At 40.9% G+C, this 24,180-nt stretch overlaps 2 protein-coding genes across 13 annotated transcripts in view; one reads left to right on the top strand and one right to left on the bottom strand.

The window, feature by feature from the left end:
* The window catches only part of GPR107 (G protein-coupled receptor 107), a 40,874-nt gene extending 31,659 nt beyond the window's left edge, over positions 1-9,215 (bottom strand). The window contains exons 1-5 of the mRNA XM_062590731.1: positions 9,083-9,215; positions 3,676-3,801; positions 2,736-2,786; positions 2,425-2,513; positions 1,356-1,522 (exon numbers count right to left, since the gene is read on the bottom strand). Of these exons, the coding sequence (XP_062446715.1) occupies positions 1,356-1,522; positions 2,425-2,513; positions 2,736-2,786; positions 3,676-3,801; positions 9,083-9,193 (544 nt within the window). The 5' untranslated portion in view covers positions 9,194-9,215. The remainder of the gene's footprint in view (positions 1-1,355; positions 1,523-2,424; positions 2,514-2,735; positions 2,787-3,675; positions 3,802-9,082) is intronic.
* Positions 9,216-14,830: 5,615 nt separating this feature from the next.
* FNBP1 (formin binding protein 1) overlaps positions 14,831-24,180 on the top strand; it is a 114,851-nt gene continuing 105,501 nt past the window's right edge. For all 12 annotated transcript variants that reach the window (XR_009960235.1, XM_062590721.1, XM_062590730.1 and 9 more), the window contains exon 1: positions 14,831-15,075. Coding sequence is in view for 11 of the 12 variants with exons in the window: in XM_062590721.1 (XP_062446705.1) it covers positions 15,052-15,075 (24 nt within the window). In the remaining variant the exon portion in view is untranslated. The remainder of the gene's footprint in view (positions 15,076-24,180) is intronic.

Here is a 24,180-nt window from a genome sequence, read left to right as displayed (position 1 = left end):
ATATGGAAGCCCTTGGAAAGGAAAAAGTTAGCTCTTCTAAGCAAGGCCCCAGTAATAATAATAAAAAAAGAAAAGAAAAGAAAAAGAAAAGAAAAAGTGACTTGCTCAGTCAAGATCTGTTCTGAACTTGAAGAGTTTAGGTTGATGGGTAGACTTTGATTAAGCAGTATATAAAGTTCATAGCCTCACTTCAACAAACCCTATAAGAAGCTTTCCAGACATAAGGTCATTCCACCCTACTGAGATGCAAAAGCTCAAGACTTAAGCTTTGCTCTTGGCTCTTGTATGTCAGCACACTGTCAACGTGAATACTATACTTCCTAATGCATGAAAAAGCAAAACCAGACCTGTCAGATTTGCAAATCAATTATCTTCAGTGACAGGCAGCTTTAGCTCTTGACTTGTTAGAACAGCTGTACAAAATGAGAAAGCATACTCTATTTTCCCTTACATCAAAGCTTGTGAACATGACACAGTAAGACAGATGCATCAAACCCCATTTCAGATCAGACTGCTACATTACTGAACTCTTCCAGGAAGGGATAACAGGAATCGTTTAGAGCTAATCCCATCAGATCAAAGATTATCAAATTGTTTCCTCTGCTGGTCTGAAGATGCATGCCTCCACAAAAGGTTATTGGTATAGTTGCTTTTCCCTCCCCATAACTTTTAAGTGACAGACTTGATTTTGACTCTCTTTAGATAAGGAAGATCAGACTCAAATGTTAGTTGAAAAGGACCTGTACAGGTCTCTAATTCAGCCTCACACTCAAAGTAGGACTACTGTCAATGCTAGATCAGGCTGGTGCTGGCTTTGTTTAGCCAAGTGTTTAAAACCTCCAAAAGATGGAGATTTTACAACTTCCATATGTGACCTGCTACAGTAGTGTAATAACGACCTAGGAATTACGTTTTTCCTAACATCCTGAGTTACCCAAAACTTAACAAAGTGGGTACAGCCAAAGGTTGCAGCTTGGCACTACTGAAGAGCTTGGCTCCACCACTCATCTAACTCTTCTTTTGAGTAGTTGTATGCTGCTATAAAATTCCCCCATAGCCTTCTTTTCATCAGAGAAAAGAAACAGTTATCTCAACCCCTCCTCATAGGTCACATACCATAGGTCTCTGACCATCTTGTTAGGCCTTTATTGAATGAACGGAACTGAATATACACATTGCACTTCACCAAATATGACAGACTAGCCTGAAGAGTAATGCCATGTACAGGTATACACAGGACTGTATGTCAAACTGTAGCTTAAAGGGACCCTGGAACCTGACCACAGCACACTTGGATGCACATCAACCAAAAACTAGCAGTGAGAGAACATACAGGTCAGGTTTAGCAGACTTACCTTCACTGGTTGGATTTTGTTTCGTCTCAACAGAAGTTTTGCTAGAATCACTGCTCTGTTTGGTAGTTTTGGGAGCCTTGGTAATCAAGGCAGTAACATTTTCCTCAGACACGAATGAAATTTTAGGTAACAGGGCAGCAGCTTCTGCAGAGAACCGTACTTTCACACTAAATGAACAAAGAGTTTTTGAACAAAATGAAAGTAAATCAACATCCTTAAAGAGGCTGTCATAATCCACAAATTCTCAGCAAAGAAAAAAAACAACTTCTTATTAAAATACTACCTTAGGGAAAAAAAAAAAAGGACGCTGCTAGGGGAAATAAGTTTGAGTGTTTCCTCTCCTGAGTACCATTAGGATAGATATCCTGCGAGATCTGTTTGATCAGTGTAAGAATTAAGCAGTCGTCAGGGGGCAATTTCAAGTCTGAAATTCGGAGCCCAACTTCATCCATTTCACACATAGGGAAGTTAAGTGTAAACAGTATAAATATTACCTTGCTTAATCTTCAAAACAATACAGTTAAGTGTCTTGAGTTCCTCTTTTACCACTGAGAAGAGGAAAAACACCAGACCATGACTTACAGCAGCCTGCTGTTCAACTGACGACTGTAGAAGTGACACTACACAATTATGTCAAATACATGCAAAGCCAAAGAAAAATAAGTTCCTTTACCTTTGATAACCAGGAACATTGTTTTCACATAAACTCAAATAAAGCTGTTAGCCTTGAAGGTATTTCCACAAAAGAAGTAACCCAAGACAAGGAATCAAACAGCATGTTCACAACAAGAGCTGCAGATGCAACCTGGGACTTCAAGTTCATGTCTTCAGCAGTAATTGTTAGGGCATAACTCATGTCCTATGTTCCCTTACCCCTCCAACATACAACAAGCATTCTTGAACCACTTTATATCCTAGATTTTCTTTCACTGTCATCTTAACAGGTTATGTGAGAGTAGGGTACAGAATAAAACTACATGCACAGCAGCTTTCCAAGCTCCTAAAAAAAAGGACTTACCAATCTTCAACTACAAAAATAACCTAAAGATAGTGTACGTTATTTACTCACACTTCCTTTTTGAAGTCCAGAAGTAAGATTACAACTGAAACATCTTGCTCTGGTTTCTTTTTCAAAATACAGTAATCCACTTCTTCATCCTGGCAACGTAACCAAAACATTTTTTGAGTGCCCTCCTGTTAACAAATGAGGCATGCTCATTCGCTGGCAGAGGTTACTGTTCTAGCAAGCTATAAAAATGAATCATCCTTAACAAAATTCTCAGGTTTATAGCCCTTTTTTCTTTCCTATCATTCCTGGAGTAAGGCAGACTACAAGATGTCTCCAGTTTAGCAAAGAAAGTCCACATGCTTTATTCTTACCAGGTAAGTAGAGAATCCATCATTCCTTGTTCGATCCAAACTGAATCCTACCTAAAAGGCAAATTAAGAAGAATCTATCAAATTCAAATAGCTCAGATCCTCCCAATACCAGAAGTCAAGCCACCACTGAAAGAGTTGAAGATACTGCTCTTGAAACAAACTAACTTATGTTTAAGGAAGAAACCAGACATTTGTCTCACTGCTTAATTAGACAGAGAACATTATTCCAATGCAACAAAGTCACTGCTTCATTCATATCAACTAAGAATAAAAAGTACATCTGGCTCAAATCCAATGAACCTAGAGCTCAGCTCAAACCAGTCCAGGTTCCTCCTTGAACTGGTTCCTTGCAGCTTTGTTATTTTATTTCTCTTCCTAATGTTCCTGCTTGAGGAAAAAAATAATATGTTTTGTAATAAAAGTAGACATATGCATAGAAATAAGAACATAGATCTGTTTTACCCTGTTATTTCAGTATCTTTATTAAAAAATCACTAATACAATACGCTATGTACTCAATAATGTGAAAGTTATCTAAAAAAAAAAAAAATCAGAGGACAACCACTGTACTAGGAACCTGTTAAAATAATGGTTACAAGTTGTATTGGAATACAACAGGACACCAGTATGATCATCCCACACCACAGGACTGCTTAGGTAACCTATAAATATTAAATAATACAGGCTATATATAGGCATAGACTCCTCAGGCGAGTTCAGTAGAGAATGTGATAAATTAAAGATTCTCCTTAAAATAGAACAGTTAGCACCCAAGGATAAAGCTGACAATAAACATATCCTAGCAAATGGCTAACAATGGGAAATAGAGCCAACTGCAGCACCAGTTAAGAGCTGACACCTCAAGTAAGTTAAAACAACCAGTGTAAAGGCAGTTTTACAGGAAGCTTACTACAGACTTTGGGCTTATGAAGTAACTTACTGCTGAGCTACTCTTGTCATCAGAGCCTGCAGGTGGCTTCAGTGAAAGATTGCTGACATTGACTTTCATGAAACCATCCTTGAAGAAGCCAAATGTATTCAGGTGCACTTTCTGCCTCACATCATCCTAAGAGAAAAGAAAGATAGTTTACAACAGTTACATACAGTTACTTACACAGTCACCTGCAGCAGCAATTAAGGAGGAAGAGAGGACAAGAGACTGACATTTAAGTATCACACTCAAAACATCTATCCGAGCAACCCAAGTGCAAATTTCTTCAGAATACTGTAAGACATATCCAACTACTTCACAGGAAGCAATCAACTCTTCCAATAACTTGGACAAAAATTTTAAATAAACACGTCTTTGTTAATTACCTGGCTATACTCCTGATAGAGACAAAAGAAAAGAGTCTGAAGAAGGTTAAACTTCTGGCACCATTGATTAAATAGAGTATTGCTTCAAAAAAGAGGGAACTGCAGATGAATCAAGGCAGACACTCTTTGAAACCTAGCAACTGACACTGGCAGACTAAAGAAGAAATAGTTGACTACAACGCACTTATCAAATCGAGAGTGAGTTTTGGCTATTGTAACAAATATCACAGTGTATTACCACTCCATGAGATCTCATATTTTAGGCAGGATCAATGCCTGGATTGTTAAGCACCTAACATATGGAAAACCGTGTACAACATGGGACAGATTCCTTATGTAGTCTGTTTCCTCTAAAGGATTTTGAGCAAGGCCTTTACTTATCACTTGAATGTAACTAAGTGCACTCTTGTAAATAGGATAAACAAACAAAAGCTTGGGTTAGTTTTGCTGTAACATTAGAAATCCAGTCGCCTCACCTACTCCCCATTTTGGTTGTGGTGTAGTTTCCTACCTTCTCAGATGGAAGTACTGCAGAAATTGATCCCTTATTAGCTGCACAAGGCATGAAAAGGGATCAAGTACACTGTGCTTTTAGAAAAGCAAAAAAACCCCACCTGCCACACAGGCCATGAGGGATCTCACATGAAAAGCACTAAAGGTTACACACAGAGCTGCCACATCAGATGAGGAAAGGTCATACCTTTGCTACTTGGCATTCATACAATCAACAAGTAGGTATATATTTGGGCCCTCAATTCTACAGGATCATTAATGGGAAGGAAAGGAGCAGAACAAAAAAAAAAAAAAAAAAACTTAAAAGCATATTTAAAACTCAAGCTAAAGCACTTTTACAAGTCGCTTAAACTTGCTATCTCTATTTCGCACCTGTTACAGGTGAAAAAGTCAAAAGATCTTTTTCCTTCACCAGAAAGAATATACCGAATACCTGCAGTATCAAGCTTCTGTTGAGTGTCATAATTTTTATAAAGGAAGAAATACCTGGATTGCAGAATACTCTAAGCAGAGAAAACAACTGCTAAATGTAACCAGACTATTCTGGACCAGGTACTAGAAGACTAAGCTAACTCCAATAGTAAGCTGTATCTTCTCTTCCCTCATCCCCAGTATTAACTTTGATAATTCTCCATCAAATTTTCCCTATACATAACATAATACATATCACAGACCTTAACTGTAGAACATTAATCCTGACACAACTAACCTGTAGTCTAGCTGTAATAAGAGATAGTCCTAATAGAATTAAGTTCACCTGGTAAATAACCAGACAGTTCCCTTAATGCTCAGAGGAGAAAAAAAATGTTGGTGACACACGGCTCACAGCAGATGTTTTGTTTAACAGAGTTGCACTCTCTCTGGGTTCTGGGTCATTTACATCTTTGAAACAAGAGTCCATCTGGTTCATTCAGTAGTGCTATCAAAATAATTTCTCGTTCAAACTGCAGAATTAATACTAGCTCTTTAGATACTACAGCAGGTATATGTTAATCACATCTGGACAAAGAGGCACCTGCCTGGCTGACGGAGGCTGTGGGGATTAGTGCTATCCTGCCATTTAGAGTTTTACACCTTGTAAACATAACCAGAGACAGCTGCTTCACTCAAAGTACTTGCAAAAGCTATATAGTTCAAGATCATATACTACACAGGTTCACTAATATGCTCCCCACCAAGAGATATTCAAGACAATTCATACACTTTCTTCCCTGGTTTTATCACAGCTTTAAGTGCTTAGTGTTTACAGATTTAGTTCACAAATCCTTCAGCTTTACATGATCCCACACACAGCCACTGCTTGTGGACAAGCAGCAACACTCCCTCCAAGAGCCTCTATTGCTCCACATATTGACAGCTTCAAGATGTTGCCTTGCTAATAATTGTCTCCCTCTCACAAGAGGCTTAACAGGTTGGAAAAATCTGGCTTTTATTTATAATCACTCAGCTTCTTAGTTCAGAAGAATTTGATCTACATTTACAGCAAAGATGTGAACCAGTACAGAGAAGCAGAAATACTGAGCTGTTAGCATATGCTGAATTTTAATTTATGCAGGATGCATTCAACAACTAAGCCTGCCTCTGTAAGAAGAGAGGATCTGGGACTGATCACTAACAGATTACATTCAGACCCATATAGGAAATGGTCAGTTATTTTTCATAAAAATTTTCCCTGATTCTTTCACTCCTTTAGGATGAAAAGTGATCCTACACTCTCTCAATGAGATTAAAGAAAAATAGTATCTCAGGCCCATAGTCCAGGATGGGCAGAGAAATCACTTTCTTTGACATTTTAGTCAAGATCCAATTGGGAGCACATTAGTAATGTGATAGCTTTAACTGATAATGCTTATTACATGGACTAAATTTTCCTATATACTAGAAAGAAGCTAGAATTTTATGATGTATTTATGTAAAACCAGTACAGATGATTTTAAAACTCTTTCAAACTTGAGCAACTGAAGCCTGAAACCTACCAATATAAAAAGGCCAGAAGCATTTATGAGCAGAAAAAAAAACATAATACATAACTTAAAAATAGCCTCCAAATAATAATTTAACATGGGATGGCAATCTTGGCAATGTCACAAAGTGAGAGGTTTTACCTCTCCCCCTTGGAAGCCAATAAACAAAGATACCGCATTTCAATCAAGCTAACACCACAAACTGCTACACTTGGAGAGTTCCCCTTGACAAATCACTGGAAACCTGCAAGTTCAACTACTCACTAGCATTAAGTTTAACTGCTTTTCTGACAAAGGCCTCATTTAGATCAACTTCCCCATTCTCTGAAGCAGTTTGTCCCTGCAATTATGCAAAAGATAAGGCCCCACATTGTATCATTTGACTGTTAAGACATAAAGTTGCTGCTTGGTTAAGTGACTCCTGTCTGTGCAGCGCAAGACACTGTCACATTATCAGGCAGTTCCATAATATAATAGTGAAATATTTTACAGCACAGGAAAATCCAAACTGTTTAAGAAGCCTAAAGATCATAATCAGCATACTCCATATTTTGTTAAAAGAAACAGTTGGAGTGACAGTTATTTCTGGAAACCTCTGGAAATTACCATGAGTCTTCTAAAACTCCTTAAAAAAAAAAGTCTCTTATTTATTTTAAGGACACCACATTCAATTAATGAAGCTGATAACACAGGCTACCCAGGAAAAATCTTCCTTGATGACATGTTAGTCTAACAGCAAGATTCAAATAAATCATTTTCCATGTTTATTAAAACATACAAAAAGGTTATTTTTAGAACAAGAAATCACTCAAACTACTCAGATTTTGGCTTGCTTTTTGCCAACAGAAAAGAAAGTTTCATCTTAGCATGTTAATTACAAAGACTCGAGAACAAGGCTTTTCCAACTAACTTAACAATAACGGCTTGTTTGAGGAAGCCTAAAATCAAACACACACTCAAAGCTGAGGCCTGTAGCTTGGCACAGCATCAAAACACACTTAAAAGCAAGGAGCCAATAGCAAGAACACTGGAATGGAGATTTCCTTGTAAAAGGGTTACGTTGTTGGAGGTTGATGTTTACACAAACACTATAAACCAGCATATGCAATAGAAATGGAGACTGCACTCTGACAATTAAACTCATGTTTATACAGCAGGTTGACAAAGGCATTAAGCACTTTCCTCAGTGTCTGTTAAGTCAGTGCTATAACTCACAAAATACTTGCAAAGCTAAATCCATATCCCAATTCCACTAATTACAAAAATCAGCAAACTAGGTTTAGCAACCACTTTAGGTAGTTAAGAGATACCATGACAGGAACTAGAAGCCACGTTTGCTGCTGAGAACATTTGCTCAAGGCCATCTGGATTTTTTTTCTTTTTTTAATAGAAAGGAAGGGTATAACCTCAAGAGAAATTCTTCCAGCATTCAGCTATTGGTCACAAGTTCCTCAAAACAATAACACAACTAGTACAACTCTCTTAATTTATTGCTTTGGAGGGAAGTTTTCTTTTTCTGAAGTAAAATAACATTCACGCAGCTGTGCATTAGGCAATTACATACTCTGGAAACTTCCCTAGAGACAAATCATGGATGTTTTCCTGTTGGTCACTGCATTCCAAAGGCTGAAGAGGGGCTCCTAGAAAGTTTTCACACCCTCCCTAAACTACTAGGAAAAGTATATACAACTTTTATTAGTTTCTGGTGTTTCTATTAACAAAATAGCTTCCGTCAGTGACAAAAACAAACAAACAAAACAACACTCCTATGGTGAAAGGCCCACAGAGTGCTTCATGAACTAGAGAGAAACCCTTGACAAGCATCACCCCAAAGGGCTCAGTTCATAACCAGGGCACAGCTTTTCATCAAAAACGCAACAGGCAGCAGCAGTCCAGAGTTGCAGGTCTTTGCCACCATCTGTACCACTACACCTCAAGCACCCTGAATAACTACTTTTTCTTAACCACAGATACAAGACCAGCATATTCAAGGTACCACCAGAAGCAGTACGTTTTAAGAAAACTGTCAACATCAATATCTGATTCCAGCTCTAATTACCACTTGATTACCACAAATAAAGCACTTTGGTAAAACAAGTCATTTTGTCCTCCAGGGCTGTGTAACCAGCATCAGGACTGAAAGACAACTACAGGACACAGGTTCAAAGCAAGCCCAGAACACCACAGAGCTTTCCCTCTCGCTATCAGTGGGGCACAAAGGATCTGCACCCCTGAGCCACTGCGTTTCTGGGGAACTTCCACACTTTTCCTCAGGACTAAGAAACAAACAGGCACAAAAGCAGGGGACGAGATGCATATAAGAGGACACGAGGGGGAAGGATAGCAGAAGCAGCAGAACCAAACGGCAGGGCGGGCTGAGGGCTCAACGAGCCGCAGGAGGAGCCGGGCGCCGGAGGCAGGCGGCAGGTGAAGGCAGAGGCCCCGGCCCAGAGGGTGGGTGAAGCCCGGCGCAGCCCCGCCGCGGCCCGGGGCGGGGCGGGGCAAGACCCGCGCTGCCGGAGGGCGAGGCGGCGGGGCCTGCGCAGGCCTTACTTTGAGGGTGAGGTGATGGACGCGGGCAGCAGCACGGCCCGCCCAGAGCAGCGCCAGCCCCAGCACGGCCGCGACCCGCCACAGCGGAGCGCCGCCGCCGCGGGCCGCCATGTTTATTCCAGCATCAGCATCCTCTTCCCGCCCCACTTCCGGGGTCAAAGGGGGCGGTGGAGGGGGCACGTGACCCGCGGCGGGGGCGGGGCCGCGCCGTCTGCCCTGACGCTGCCGGCTGGGACCAGCCGCCGCCGGTTCGGGGTCTGTCACCGCCGGCTGGGACCAGTCAGCGCCAGTTTGGGGCCTCCCCGGCCGTTTCCCCGCTCCGGGGCCGTGCTCGACATGGGCACTGCTGCGGCACCCCCCTGCCCCGGTGCTGCCCCCCGGGGAGGCCCTGTCACCTCAGGGAAGGGGGGACCGTGGCAGCCGCCCTCCGTGTCCCTGCTCACACACCCCCAAGGGCGGCCCTCGGCCTCCCCGCTCGCCGTCCTTGCAAAGGGGCAGCACTGCAGACACACACACAGGCCTGCAGCGGGTCTGCTCTGCGGAGGCTCCGGCGAGGCCCCAGTCCAGCGGGAGCTCGCCCAGTTCCAGCTGAAGGCCACAGCCCTGCGTGCTTTAGTCTTTTGCCATGCAACAGCTGATACTTTGTAGGTAGGTCTAGGTTTGTGGCTTCTAGCTCAGCAGTGGATAGGCCAGCCCGTTCGGGCTTCTCACCTAGAGCTTTGATGAGAGCAGATGTCTGAGAGTCACGCCACACAACTGAAGAAATACCACCTTTCTGTTTAAAGCTGGATTTACAATACTAATTTTAAACGTGAATCCCACCCCCCCAAAAAAAAGTCATAAATGAAAGGGTTTTCTGCTTCCTTACTAGAATGGTTTTGAAACTATTGATCTGTTTGAAAAGTATTTGAAAGTGGTAACTGTAGTCCCATTTAGAATTAAAGGACAAACAAATAGAGTCTATCTTCAGTAGCTTCTGTTGCTCAAATTGATGGTAATACAAGAAGCAAATGGGGCATGAAAAAGGGCAGTTAAAATGTTTTTTTAAGCTAAAACATTGCTAAAAATTTTTTGAAACTATCAACCTTTATATATATATATATATATATATATATATATATATGAAACCACCAATGTAAATAAATATAATCCTTCAAAAGAAAGTTCTGTAGGACACACCAGCTCCTAAAACTCAAGGATTCTGATTTTCCCCTTTAGTGTATGGAGTAGCAACTGTGCAAGTTTCTCCATATAGATCCTAGTGAGCTACTAGATTGGAATGAGTGGGTAGTAAAATAGAAGAAAGGGTGAACAGGTTGAGAAAAATCAATAGTCTTAACCTTTATAATAAGCAAAAGGTCACATCTTTGTACAGAGGTGTTATCTCTTAAAATTTTGCTCCCTCCCCCTTTTCCTTTGATACGCTTAATAAAGACAGAAATCTTGATATCACTCTAAGAAACCTGAACTGATATCAGAAAATATCTGGAAGCAATAAAAAACACAACATAGGTTTTTGTGATAGAATTTTGTCACCAGGTAGTAACTTTTAGTGGCCGCTAGATGTCCTTTCAGCCTCAAGCCTTGTGCTGACCTTATCTTCACAGCACAGATTGTATGAAGTCTACATAATTATGAACATGAGATTGTTTTGAAAAGATACCTCTGATCCAGGTATTTTCTTGCAATTAATATTTTTATATTGTAATGAATATAATTCCTGTTCACAGACCAGCCTACGAGCCCCTACAGGCTTATGACTCCTGTGGATAGTTACTTGCAGGTGTAGCAGCAGTGCAGGTTTTCATGCCTTGCTCCAGTTCTAAGTTTCAGTCCTACTTTATTGGTCAAATGGCATGAGGCTTTCTGCTATAGCTTTGGAGACTGGCTCAGTTGAAGAGCTTCTCTGAGTGAATATGCTTGCTAAGAACGATCAGGAGTTTTATGCCACAGATTAGAAACTGTCTGAAGACCTCTATTTTTCTCATGTAACTCCTCACCAACTATTAAGATATATATTGTAGTAACTTGCAGACCCTACTCACCTAGGCTAGATGATCTGAAAGTTAGAATTCGCAACATGTTTACTTTCTTTGCCTATGCATTTTTCTAAATATATAAAAACATCTATAAATTTATATTCCTACCAATATACAAACTGATCTATGTATGTAACAAGCATGCTGTATCAGCAGCTCTCATTTTTACCTTAATATGATTTATTGTAGCTTCCAGACAAGCTTTACTTCGCTCTAAATAGGCTTCCCAGCAGGTAGTTATTTGCAGCTGCATTTAGCCATTCAGGATAAGTTTGCCTTTTTCCTTTATTCCTCCATTGTTTTGTTCATGTCTAATTGAGCATTTCATTAGGACCCTTCACAGAATTGTTAGAAGTGCATTTCAGGCAGGTGGGAGGCTCAACTATTGAGATTGCATGGAAGGCATCAGAAGCATTAGGAAAATCTTGGCACATATGTAGTCTACAGATACAGCTCAGTTAGAAGTAAAGTACATTGAATATCAAAATGCTGATGTACTCATTGAGCCAAGATATATTACAAAGCGTTGCTCTGTAAGGGACAAGTAACTGAGCACTATAACACAGCTAGCAAGGTAGGGGCCTCCCCAGTCAGGGCCTAGTGCCACAGGTTGTGAGCAAGGCAAGTGGGGCAGAGATACCAGCAAGGATCTGCAAAGAGCCTTGATTAACAAGCAAGGTCATGGTGATGAGGCAGATCCAAGGCTGAGCTAAGAATTCAGCCCACAGATCAAGATGAGACCTGTTGAAAGCAACCAGAATCAGACACAGTCTAGTGATTACCAGATGGGTCTGCAGTGATGAAGCATGTCCAGGGTCTTCATAGAAAGTCAGTCTGCAGATCAGAGTGCAGATCAACAGGACCTACAGCTAGGCAGTCACACACCTATAACTGAGCCAGGGAGTAGTGCTCTTACAACATAGCCCACAGAAGGGCTTAAGGCTCAAGCCTGAGCTTAAATGGGGCTCCTAGGTGGGTGGAGGCTCCGGGTGAGGCTCTCAGGCCATTAAAGCCTATTAGCACCTTCAGGGCTCTGACAGGGCATATCGAGAAAACAAAGATCCCCTGCTGTGTATGTGAATAACCTGGGTGGTATTATAAGAGCAGAAAGGAAGCAGCTGTAATAGTGATGGCTTTAGGGAAAGGGGTGTTGTCTTCCTTTCCTAGGGCTGTTTCAGTCCCACTGCATGAGAGGTTACTAGCAAAGCCTATATTCCTGATTTAGATGTGGATAATCTGGGCAGAGTTATAAAAGTTAAAGGGAAGCAGCTGTGAGGGTGATGACTCTAGGAGGGAAAAGGTGTGTTCTCTTCCTCTTGAATCCTGGAAGTTAGAAATGCTTGTAGTGGTTTGAAATTTTGGATTTTTTTTTTGCCTTGTATACTGAGTAAACTAGCCTAGAGAAAAAAGGATTAGCTTGAGCTGTAACTCAGAAATTTATTTTATCTCCCCTGGCTGCTAAATTATTTAGAAACCATTCTATCTGGTCATCATCACGTGAGAGAATCAACAAAATCCTGATCTTCTAGGAAGTGAATTGCTTCTGCTTGGTCTTAAGGTCTACCCCTGGGACTCCTCCGAGTGGTAACTACAGAAAAGATAAACACAGAATTTATAGGAATAGGCACATACTGTGGTAACAGATCCGAAAGCTTCTGCTCTCACTGCAATTGAGGGAAAACTGCTACCTTCTGTATTGCTCTGATTTGGATTCTGCAAATTAAGTAATAGACAGATAATCTATTTTCTAAGTGCCATTTTGAACTACTCTTTTGGGGCTGGGACCTACTGAGACTTCTAGCTTTATATTTCAGTATAAAGGACTTGTAACACTCACATCAGTGTTAATTATATTTGTAATTAGGGACTAACCAAAGAGCAGGCCCTGCAGGTTTTGGTACTGTACAAATTAAAGTAATAATGTAGGTGGCAGTCACTGTCTTTGAGAGTTGCAGACTAAGTAATAATGACAAAAATAGTGAAAAGTCTCTTTCTAGAAATACTTGATTTTTACTTGGTTTGTGCCTTGAAAAATAGTAAGGCCTGTCCACACAAATTTTAATAGCTTTGTTGGGTTTTTTTTGTTTGTTTGTTTTTCTGATGGCTGATTCTACTATGCCATCATCATTAAGACTGTTGCATTTCATTAAGACTGTTGCATTTCTGTCCTTTATCTTTCCATAACTAGTTAAGTGTTTTTTATCTTCTTTTGGTGTGGACAAGTTACCCTGCCCATGCTGGTGTAACAGGTTTGCCTTGTTCCCCTCCCAGCTCTTTGTGCAAAAGGAAATTCCAGAGCAAATTTGCCTCAGATGATACTGTGTTTCGTCTCCACATCCTCTTTTTATTCAAGCATTTATGGATTAAATTCTCAAAATGTTCCAATACCACTATGTTGTCTGGTTTTGCAATGAGTTCTTCTGGATGGACAGACATCTAAGGACAGTGGGCTTTGGCATTCCTTCTCTGAGAGTCTGTGGAAGTATAAGGCCTTTGAAGACTGTGGTTGTGCTTAAGGCAGCATGGCAGGCTCAAATATTTAAATGTGTTAGCAATAGCAGGAAGGAGTACTGCACAAAAATAAATTGAACTGTGTGTCTTTGAATTGTTATGAAGTTGGTCCTTAAAAGTAGTAACTTTCAAGGATGACCAAAAGCATCGCCTGCTCTCTGCCTCCTTTCAAAGGTAACTGTGTGAAGAGCAGCATTCTACTGTTATGTTCAAATCAATTGAACTAACTAGGATAAAAATAAATGCAGTGCAGTAATTAACAAAACATTTGCCTTTACTATTGTTCTAAATGTTAGAATTGCTTCCTAAGTCGGTCTCTTCTTGTTCTTTCTCATGTAGGTTTATATCCAAGAGTTAGGGAGTGAAAGGAGGACTGCATTAATTTAAAGTTTAAATCTAAGCAGTGACCAGCTGCTACAGCAAGGGTTGTCTTTTGACATCACAGGGATCCCAGTCCTCCATAAGCAGATAGTTTTGTTCCTCTGGTGAATAATTTTTTTTCCAATTATAAATCTTTCATGAACAGATGCAGCAATAAATATAAGATAGCAATCTAAAGCCCTTTTGAAATTTCTTGTAGTTGAAAAGCAGGAACATAAAATCAGATTAGGTGACGCAGCTCAAATAAATACTGTTGCAGAGGAAGATGAGCACAAAATAAATCTTACATCTCTGGCAAGAAGGTGAACCACGTTCTGCAAGGCCCATGTAATTGCTACAATATCCCACTTTGGTATAAAGGCAGATAATTTGATTATTTTTCTGTGTGCTTGTTGTCTGCATCGGTGACAGATGGTGGATTTAACATTGCTGGATTTGGGTTATTTCCTAGTTTGAAGGACTAACTAGATTCCTGCAGTCAGTTTTAATAGTGGGGTGGGTTTTTTCTTTCTTTTTTTTTTTTAACACCTCCACTTGGGCAGTTGCCGCCCTCTAAATGGTCAAAACATGAACATTTGCTTAAAAAATAATAATAATAGCAAACACAGTGGGGAGCAGCTGTGAGAGCCGCAAGAAACGGGGGAGGCCGGACGGGGGCGGGGAGCTGCCGGTGCGCGGCCGCGCCTGCGCAGTGCGCTCCCTCCCCGCTCCCGGCCTCGGGCCGCGCCTGCGCAGTGCGCCGGAGCTGTCAAGCGCCCCCCCCACCCACCCCGCCTCTCCGCGCGGCGCTGCTCGGGCCATTTTGCGGCGCGATGAGGCGGGAGCGGCGGTGAGCAGCGGCCGGCCTCGTCGCGCTGCGCTCCGCATCGCACCGCTCCGCCCCGCCGGGGCCCGGCTCGGCACCCGCAGCGCGGGGAGCGACGGGGAAGGAAGCCCGGGCGCAGCGGGGAGGAGAGAGCGACAGAAAAAGAGCGAGACCCCGAGCGCCCCCGACTCGCCCTTCCCTCAGCGCCGGCCCTCGGCGCCGCCGCGAGAGCCATGAGCTGGGGCACGGAGCTGTGGGTGAGTGAGCGGGCGGGCGCGGGGCGCCGCCGCCGCCGCCGGCGCGGGGAAGCCGTTGCGGCCGTTGCCGCGGAGCGCCGCGCCCGCCCGCCCCGTGTCATAACGGTCCGCGCGGCGGGGCGGCGGCGGCGGCGGCACCGCGGGAAGGCGCCCGGCGCCCCCGGGGCTGCGGCGCCCTGAGGGAGGCTTTCGGCGCGGGAGGGCTGCCTCTCCGCGGGGTCTGCCCTTCCCCGAAAGTTTTACGTGCGGCGGCCGCAGGGAGTTCTCACCCGGGGCTTATTTATTTCCTTCAGTGAAATAAATACTCAGCCGCGCAGAAACAAAGAGTTGCAATTCTAGACGGCAGAGAGGCTTCCAAGCAACGGCTGGAGCGTGCGTGCGTGTGTGGCTTCGGCAAGAGGCTGGAGGAGAGGTTCAGAGGTGGATTTATATACAAGGGGGTCCAATTTCAGGAGAGGGAGCTGCAGGGGAGAAAAGCCATATGATAAAATTTCCTTTCCTTGCTTTTTTTTCTTTTTCCTCTGCACGCTTCTTTTGTAGGAAGGACGTTTTTATTAGTTTTCTGTTGTGTGTAAATAAACAGGTTTTCAAGGTGAAGAGGGTTTAAACGTGTAGGCTCCTTGGTCGTACTTGAAGTGAACCTGGGAAGTAAAAATGTGTTTGGTTTACACTGAAACATTACTGTAAAATATCAGTGAAAAGGGATGAGAAGTAGAACGCTAATAATTTTTAAACGGTCCCTTGCTAATCTGAGAAAACCCGTGTAGGCAGGTAGTAATCTTAAAAGGCAAAAGAGAAATATATACTCAATCACAAAGAGGACGTGATGCAGCCATGTTTGGCAGCATGATGGTGGAGCATGGAGCAAAACCTATTATAGAGGGCTTGTAATAATGGATTGGAAACTGCACGTGGCCAATAAATTCATGAGGGGGCACTTATTTTGACAGATCTGTGAGTTGAGGGAAATAGGGAAACGGCAATAGTGTTTTGAATGGGGAAGTGAAAAATGGGTGATGGAGTGTCATCTGAATTTGCAAGGTACTGCAGTGTTTCAGTCTTACATTCGGGTATTTATAATGATATTCAGTGCGATTTAGGATGTGAACATATTTAAGCTTCTAAACTGTCTCAGTATAAAAATGGTTATTTAAGGTGTACTAGTTGCTGTGTTTCCCAGATGTGTTACTGGCCTGTCCTGACAATCAGTTAAGTTAACATCCCGTTTTGATGTGACATTATACTCGAGTTATAGTTGGAGTTGGTGAGAACTGGACAATAAATTCAGGAGCAAATGCTATATGTTCCAGAGAAAGCAAGGTGATTTATATTGTTTAAAAAATTGCAGCGATACTATGTTGATTTATCAGTATTTAAATTCCCCTACACACCTCTACTGCATGGAAAATTTTATGGGAAAAATCTGCTGTTGCCTTTTTCTGTATCTTAGTTGTTTGGAAGGGGGAAGATTAAATAATCTGAATGCAATCGAAGTAATGAGTACGAGTCCTTACAACGCTTTTTAATAGAAAAATAAGTTCTGAATTCTCAAAAACGACTTAAAAGTAATTTTTACGTTCTTAAGGCTGTGCAAACAATACTAAGAAGTTTTTGCATGAGAACAAATGGGCAGAGCAGTGCTTATAAATAGGCATTTCTATTCTATGTAGCCTATGCAGGTGTGTCTGCAGTTATATATTTGTATTCTGTAACAGTTATGAACTGATTTTGTAACAGTTTCTTTTTTCAGAGTTTTTGTTGGTGAAGTACTGCATTTTGTGTTTTCAGCAGAACCACAATGCCATTTTTCATATCTTCAGTGTACTTTGAAAAGTATAGCAGGTTACCAGGGAAAAGGATTGAGCATGCAGATTGAATGATTCTAGATGCAAAATTAGTAGGAGCTGCATTATTTCATATTAGGCAGAGCTTCAAAAAATGTGTTAGTGTCTAGTGCCTTGGATATCTGGCCAAAAAACTGATTTCTCTCTATGTTCTCCCCTTCACAGGGAAAGAAATCACACAAACAGCCTGTATTTAATATATGCCACTGCTGTTCATTAATGATAGTGTTCTTTAAACAAAATTCAGTTTATATTTACCTTAATACTTATTTAAGTAGTCAGGGACTGCACATTTAAAAGCAGGAATTTTAAGGACAAATACATATTTTATGATGTTACATGTATGTGATTTTATGCAATCATTCGATGAATTGAAAGTTGAGACAGTAACAAGTGTTTCCAAACCTAGTTTAGAAACTTGAAATGTAGCAGAAAGGTTAGTGTTGCTTGTGTTGGTGTACCAGACCAGGTATGTGTTTGTGGTTCACCTCTTTAAAGTTAACCAAGGAAATGTAAAATCAAGATTGTTCTTTAAAACTTACATAAATCCACGTGTACTAATGTTCTGTAGGATTTCTGCTTATTCCTGCAAAAAAAATCTGATTGCCGAAAGCCTTGCACTTTAGAAGAAATAAAATCTCTTCAGCAATATGTAAGCTGTTCCCGGGACAGATTTGTAGCTGTGTGCTGTGTTGTGAGCATATTCTGTTTCTCTGCTTTGCGAATCTGAAGTTCCTGCTGTGATTCAAGTAAAATCTCAACTTCCATTCTGAGTTTTGTGTGAGGATTACCCCTGTGAGTGTAAATGGACCCAAACAACTAAATGTATTAGAGATACTGTTGCTGCATTTATATCCAGTATCAGGTTAAATGCTCAGGATAATGAGATCATCTGAGGCCTTCAAGCAAGCCAGTGTTACAGAGCAAAACCTGAAGGTCTCGTGTAACTGTCTGTTTGCAAGGTTCCTCCTGTATGGAAGCATGTAAGGGTTGTACAGGATAGCAGTGGCTGCTCTGTGTGCTATGCTGTTTGTGCAGTTTGCCTAGTCCCTGCAGAAGTGTCGCTGCCTACTGTACTTGAAACACTCTAGAGGGAGAGGTGGTGAGTGAAGGAGAAAGTACAGTCATAGGACTCACTCTCTCTGTTTTTCACCCCAGTTCAAGAGTAGCTGTCAGCTGTAGGGACTAATGGGCAGGATAATAATATCTATAGATATGTATTTCATATTTGAGTCCTGAAATTGGTAGTAATATACTGCTTGAAATTGTTAGTTTACTAAAGGCTTCTCTTCATGTAAGTAGTAGGTAAAAGTTATGTATACCAATATACAGACCCTACTAAACTTCAGTTAACCGTTTGGGACAGGAGACTATAGAAGCATCTCCTTGACTTTTTTCTCTATTAGGTAATGAGGAAAAAACATGGGTATGAGTATGGCACATCAACAGTTCTGAATGGTCCTTCAGCTAGTAAAACATAAGTATGATTTCATGGACTTCCTACCAGTGTCCTTTAGTGTGAAACAAGTGGTAGGAGGAACTGCATAGCAAACTAAGCTGAAACTAACCTCAGCACTTGAGTCTTTATCTCTTGAATAGAAAAGGTTGTGGCCATGTAGTTGGTATAGAAGGAAATGAGCTTCCTTGGTGATTACTTTTCATACTGTGTGCATTTTGAGGGACCTACATATAAATTTGTGGTTAAGTGGTCCTTTCTCTGTGGAGAAACTTGCTCTTCAGGCGAACACTTATACAGCATCAATAAAAATGATTAAATGTGGGGAGATTCATCTTTTTGTTATGAATGTTTCAGAGGTGCAGATGCTGTGGGTTTTTTTGTTTTGTTTAACTCTGAATATGAAGAAGAGGTCAAGAGCTGAGGAGGGGGGAAAACATGATTTAATCAAAATCTCCTTTGAGCTTTGTAAAATACTGGATGTCTGCAACCAGCTGTCCTTTCAACCAGTTTAGAAGGTGAGTATTCTGTATTTGCGAAGGACTTAAGCTGCCACCTTAAGTAAAGGGCGCAGCTGGCTAGCTCTTCACGTGACTGGTATTTTGAGGGCTATGCCTTGTGTTTGTAGAGTGTTCAGAGATGCTTTAGTATGAAGAATGCATTTTGTGGGTATGTTATGTGAAGTTCATTTCCATTTATAAATGTGAATTGTTTCTAAACCGGGAAAAATATAGAGAGTATTTTCAATATTAGTAATGCCTTAATTCACAATATTAAATGAAATTATTGTAGACTATGTTCTGTTGACTGTGTGCTCATTGTCAGACAGTGAAACACTGGTGCAACGGAGAACTTGAAAGCCCACTTCCTATCTGTAACTGATAGTGTTTCCTCTTTCAGTACTTACATCTTTATTTCATCAACAGAATTTGCCTTTAAGCAGCTGTAATCTTAAATTTCCTAAATTTGCTTGAATGTACCATTGTTCTTTAATAATACTTAGAAGGTATGAGTATTACATATAGTCATGACTCGCGTTTTGAAACTAGAGTACATAGGTGGTTTTGACCTTAATGGTATTACATAGTGTAGTTATCTGGGCTCAGTAGTCAAAAGTGATCTTCAAGGAAAGCTCTGTTCTTGTCAGCTTCTTCCTTATAAGAGAATCTACAGAGCTGGATCTAGGTTTGATGTATTGATTCTTTTCTTAAGCCAACATCTACTTTTATTATATGCACCACTATAGTTCATTACATAAAATTAAATCTTTGGTCCATTCTCTCCCCATGATGTGTATGCTCCTGTAGACAAACATACATGCAATTCCTGTGGTGGTACCTGTTTCTTCTCTGAAAGGAGAAGAAACTGATCTCTGATGTGAGGAGGACACAGATTAGAAGTATTCAATCTTGTATGCTGAATTACGAGTGGTGAGAGGGTTTTCTTTAAGGTGATGCGCCTAATTTTGAAAAGATGATTGGATGAACTATTTGCAACCTAGAAAATCTTTTTCTAAGTGATGTCAAATGCCCTTTGAAAAAGTGAGCTTTAATACCAGCTCAGACTCAGACTCTAAATTGTTACAACCTATTTGGCATCATTCAGACAGCTCTTAGAGGCAGAATTTAGCATCCCTGACTCCTTTTCCTCTGCATTTAGTAGAATCTTGTTTTCTATTTAGGCAGCATGTTAAAATTTTTGTGTGTTTCAAAGGGGTTGTAATTTCAGCCACAGAAGTGTACTCCCAGAGTAAGTTACCTATAGAACAAATACAGTGAGAGGTTGAAAAAAAAAAATTGGTCAGGGTTAAATGCATCACATTTATAATTTTGGCTTTCTAGTTTATTCTGAGGCCCTTTGTAAAAGTCATATGCAGAATACCAGAGATGTGCACTTCAAAGCAAAATAAACTTTTCATTAGCTAAGTACTGTATAGTTGTTTGGATGGTTTTGAGGCAGCAAAAACGTCTGACACTAACTTCTTGCTCTTATTCCACAGTGGATCACACACTGTTTTAAGTGGTCAACCTGTATATGCACATTACTACTAAGTGAGAGTGTATTATTTATAGAAATCATTATACAGTATCTTAATTCTGCAGTGCACACCTTCATGTATTTGTCCAACTCAGGGTGGTATTTCAGGCTATATCAACAAGTATCTATGTGTGTTTTAGAACTTAATCTAAGGGAAAGGACTATGACAGCATTAAAGCAGTTGATTTTTAAAATTGGAAAAAAAAAAATAAAAGGACCTGTTGTGTGGGAACTCCCCTGTTGCTCCCTGAAGTGGGAGCTGGGTTGTAAGAGAACTAGGTTATGTGAGAGAGTCCCCTGAGCACATGCTCTTGGTAATTCCAGACACTGAGTAGAAAGATTCCCTTCTTGTTTTTAAAGGAGTTGAGGGGTCTTTAGTGTATGAATGTCTGAGCAATTTAATTTACCAGTCTGCTGTGCTTTTAAGAAAGAGGATTTCTGTAATACTGTCACTTGCCTATTCTTATGTTTTCTACCTATTCATTAAAGAGCAGGGGATTTACGATCTTTCAGAATGAGTCAAGACTGCAGAGTACTTCTTTCCCTTTTCAGTCACAACCTCTTCCCATTTGTATTGTGGCTGCCCAAGATCCCCCACTTTTGTGAACCATGTGGGAAGGTAGTCAAACATGAGATGATGCTTTCTTGGACTCTTTGCAGCCAGTTAGTGTTACTCATGTTGTGAAACGTTCTTTTAAAAAAGAATTTCAAAAGCCATGCTCCACACGAAGAGCAGCAGCCATTTTTGCACTGTAGCCTAACAACCTGCTTTACATTTTTGTCTTTGTTGTTGATTACTGGGAAGGTACCCTATTAATGAATTTTTGGAAATTCACTTTCAGCATTTCAAATAAAATGTATCTAAGCCAGCTATCAATCCAGCTGCCCTGAGAGTTTTCTTAGCATTCATATAAATATTTTTAAAAAACCTTCCCCCTTCAAACAACATCTTTTGCTTTTCAGATGAAATTTCTCCTCTTTCCTTCCTCAGAAAGTCTGCTTTTCTATTTTTTACATTATTTTTTACAATGAGGTAGTTAAATTGGCAAAAGTAAAGGAGATTTTGACTCTTTAACATACTGCAATCATTGTTATTTTCAAACAATGGTTTTGGCTGTAAAGTGCAAAAAAGAAAATAGTACTGTATATGTTGTGCCTATATGCTATACGTGTATATGTGGTATATGACAGGGTTAGTCTTTCTGCTTCTCAAGCAGGTATATTGGGGTGGTTTGGATCCCTCTGAGATTTTTGCATGAGTCCCTTTTTTGGGTGTTTACATGGTCCTATTAACCTGGTTGATGCCTTAATTAAGTTTATTAAGAATGATTTGTTGGCATTTTTCAAAGGTTTCTCTTTGGGTTCAGCGGTGGAAAAAAATCTAGATGAGAGTTCTAGATTATTTACAATATGGAGTAGTATAGTTAAAATGGTCATCTGGACAGTCCATAATCCTGAGGAAATGCTGTATTGGATTATTGCTATTGTTGCTGAAATAACACAGGTGGGTTTTTTGTATTAAATGTGTGTAATTTGGACATTTCTGCTTAGTATTTGTGTGTTTCTGCTATGTAACTAAAAAGAAAGTTTTAAAATTTTAAGAATTTACATGATAGGAATGTAAAAGGGGGTTCTTTCCAGCATTCTATACTATATTAAGATAAGGTTAAATTCTGCCCTTACTTAATAGTGGTGCGGGCATGAGCGCTGCTAGTAGTATTAATATATCTGAATGGGAAAGGTGGTCGGCTGCTCTTCTCTGAGCAACAGATACAATTTTTCTGATAAAAACCATTCATTTTATAATTTGAAAATTTTACTTGCGTTCTACTGGGTCTGTGGATATACAGATAAGAGTACTATCTATAGGACAGGAGAATGATGGTCTTTTTACAGAGATACTGCGAATACTGCTTTTTATTAGCAGAACTTTGGGATATTTTGCTCATCTCTCATCAACTCTGAGAAATAGCTTATTGGGTGCCTTGGACAGTTTTCTCTGTCTCTACCTGTATTCTAGACAGAGATGGTAGTCTTACTATGAAAGTAATTTAACACTTTTTATTGAAGTTTGCTATTTTCTGTAGCTTTTTTTTTTTTTTTTTTTTCAAGTTGGAGTGCTCAGGCTGAAGTTTTCCTTTTTGTGTGCATGCCTCACATCTTTTGTATTTCAGTGTAGTCAAGATTATTCAGCTGTTATCAAGAGCGGTGTCTTGTACACACTGAATGCTGGTGCCTCTCTTCCTGGAAGGCTATAGTGCTCCCATTGATTGGAGCAAGGTTTTGAAATTTGGCAGGCAATGGCTCTTGAACAGGGATATGCTTTTTGCCGTTCCTGAGAAAATCTGCCCAAATTAGGCAAACTTGTAAGTCTTTGGAAAAATACTGCTTTGCACATAGTCAGTGGAGACATTGGTGATGAAATTCTCAGAAGTACCAGTGTGTGCTGAGTACATTTCAGCCTTGGAGGTTTTTGTGTGGGACCAGGCTATATAGTCACCCACGGAGTAATTGAACATGCTTCAGTCTAGTCCTTGCAAAAGTGAAGGCAAACTTTCTGTATAATGGCTGCTTGAGGCCAGGGTGGAGTCGCACAACTCTTGTGCTCCCACAGATGACTTTACTGGCACTCAGCTGTGTGGAGGAGGAAGCTGGTTAGAACACATTTACACAGAAATAGGATCAGGGCTATGTAAGAGAGGAATAGTGCAGGCCAGCATTGGGAGAAAGTGGACCACGAGGGAGAAGAAGAGGGAGTCCAAAAGCATGGTTGCACTGAGTCATACTAAAGGTCCATCCAGCCAATTATATTTCTGTGGCAGTGGCCAGCAAGGGAAGGGTAAGGGAACTGAACAGACTAGGAGTGGTTCTTCTCCTGTTATGTGTACCCAAAGGTGATGAACTGGGGAGGAGGTGCTGAGAGCAGAGAGGGAACTAACTGATTCAGGAGTCTCAATGTGGTGGAGGAGGAGTAGAGCTTAGGCTGGGATCTGGTTGCAGAGATGTGGAACTGGTTGTCTAGAATCCCCTCCTGAGATTGGAATGATGTGCCAAGAATGATCAGAGTGGGGAGTCATTTGAGGAGAGACAGCTGTCATTAGCAAGGGGCATGGTCCTGGTGGTAAACTCCGGGAGGATGAGAAAACTGGGACTAACTGAGCAAAGGAAATTGTGGAAATGAATTCAAGAAGAGAAAGGGAGTTTAGACCAAAAAGTCAGAGAACGGGTAGTGAGGAGATAGTATAGCTGGAAGCGTGAGGCGATTGGATTTCTGGGTAGAGCAGAAGAGTTAGGTGATACTGTGACTTGCTGGCAGACGGGATGTGCAATAGGATTAGGGCATTGGGAGTGCTGAGTCAAGAATACGGTGAGATCAGGAGGCAGCGCAATGGGTGCACAAGCGGAAGGAAGTGTGGGGCAAAGGATGAAGATTAGATAAGAAACAGAGAAGAGACAAGTAGTGAAGGGACCTGGCTGTCCTTTTGCATGCTTGGCTTTGTAGCCTTTCTATTTTTATGCAGCTCGTTCTCCGTCTGTAATACCTAAATAGAGTTGACTTACTGGTTTGAGTGTATACACATTGATTTCTGTGGTTGCAATTTGCATCTTTACGCACTGTGGAAGAATATTTAACCAGATCCCAAAATGAGAACTTTATCCAGAAGCATGTGCACTGCTGTTTTAAATCCACTCGTTCTGTGCACAAAGCTTTGAGGAATTGTCTAGCAAATAGATTTAAAATGTACTTAGATAGTATTTTTCACTCTC

Source organism: Rhea pennata, chromosome 18 (assembly GCF_028389875.1).
Source record: "Rhea pennata isolate bPtePen1 chromosome 18, bPtePen1.pri, whole genome shotgun sequence".
Taxonomy (NCBI): domain Eukaryota; kingdom Metazoa; phylum Chordata; class Aves; order Rheiformes; family Rheidae; genus Rhea; species Rhea pennata.
Note: the sequence above shows the minus strand (reverse complement) of the source record. Positions and strands in the feature narration are given on the sequence as shown.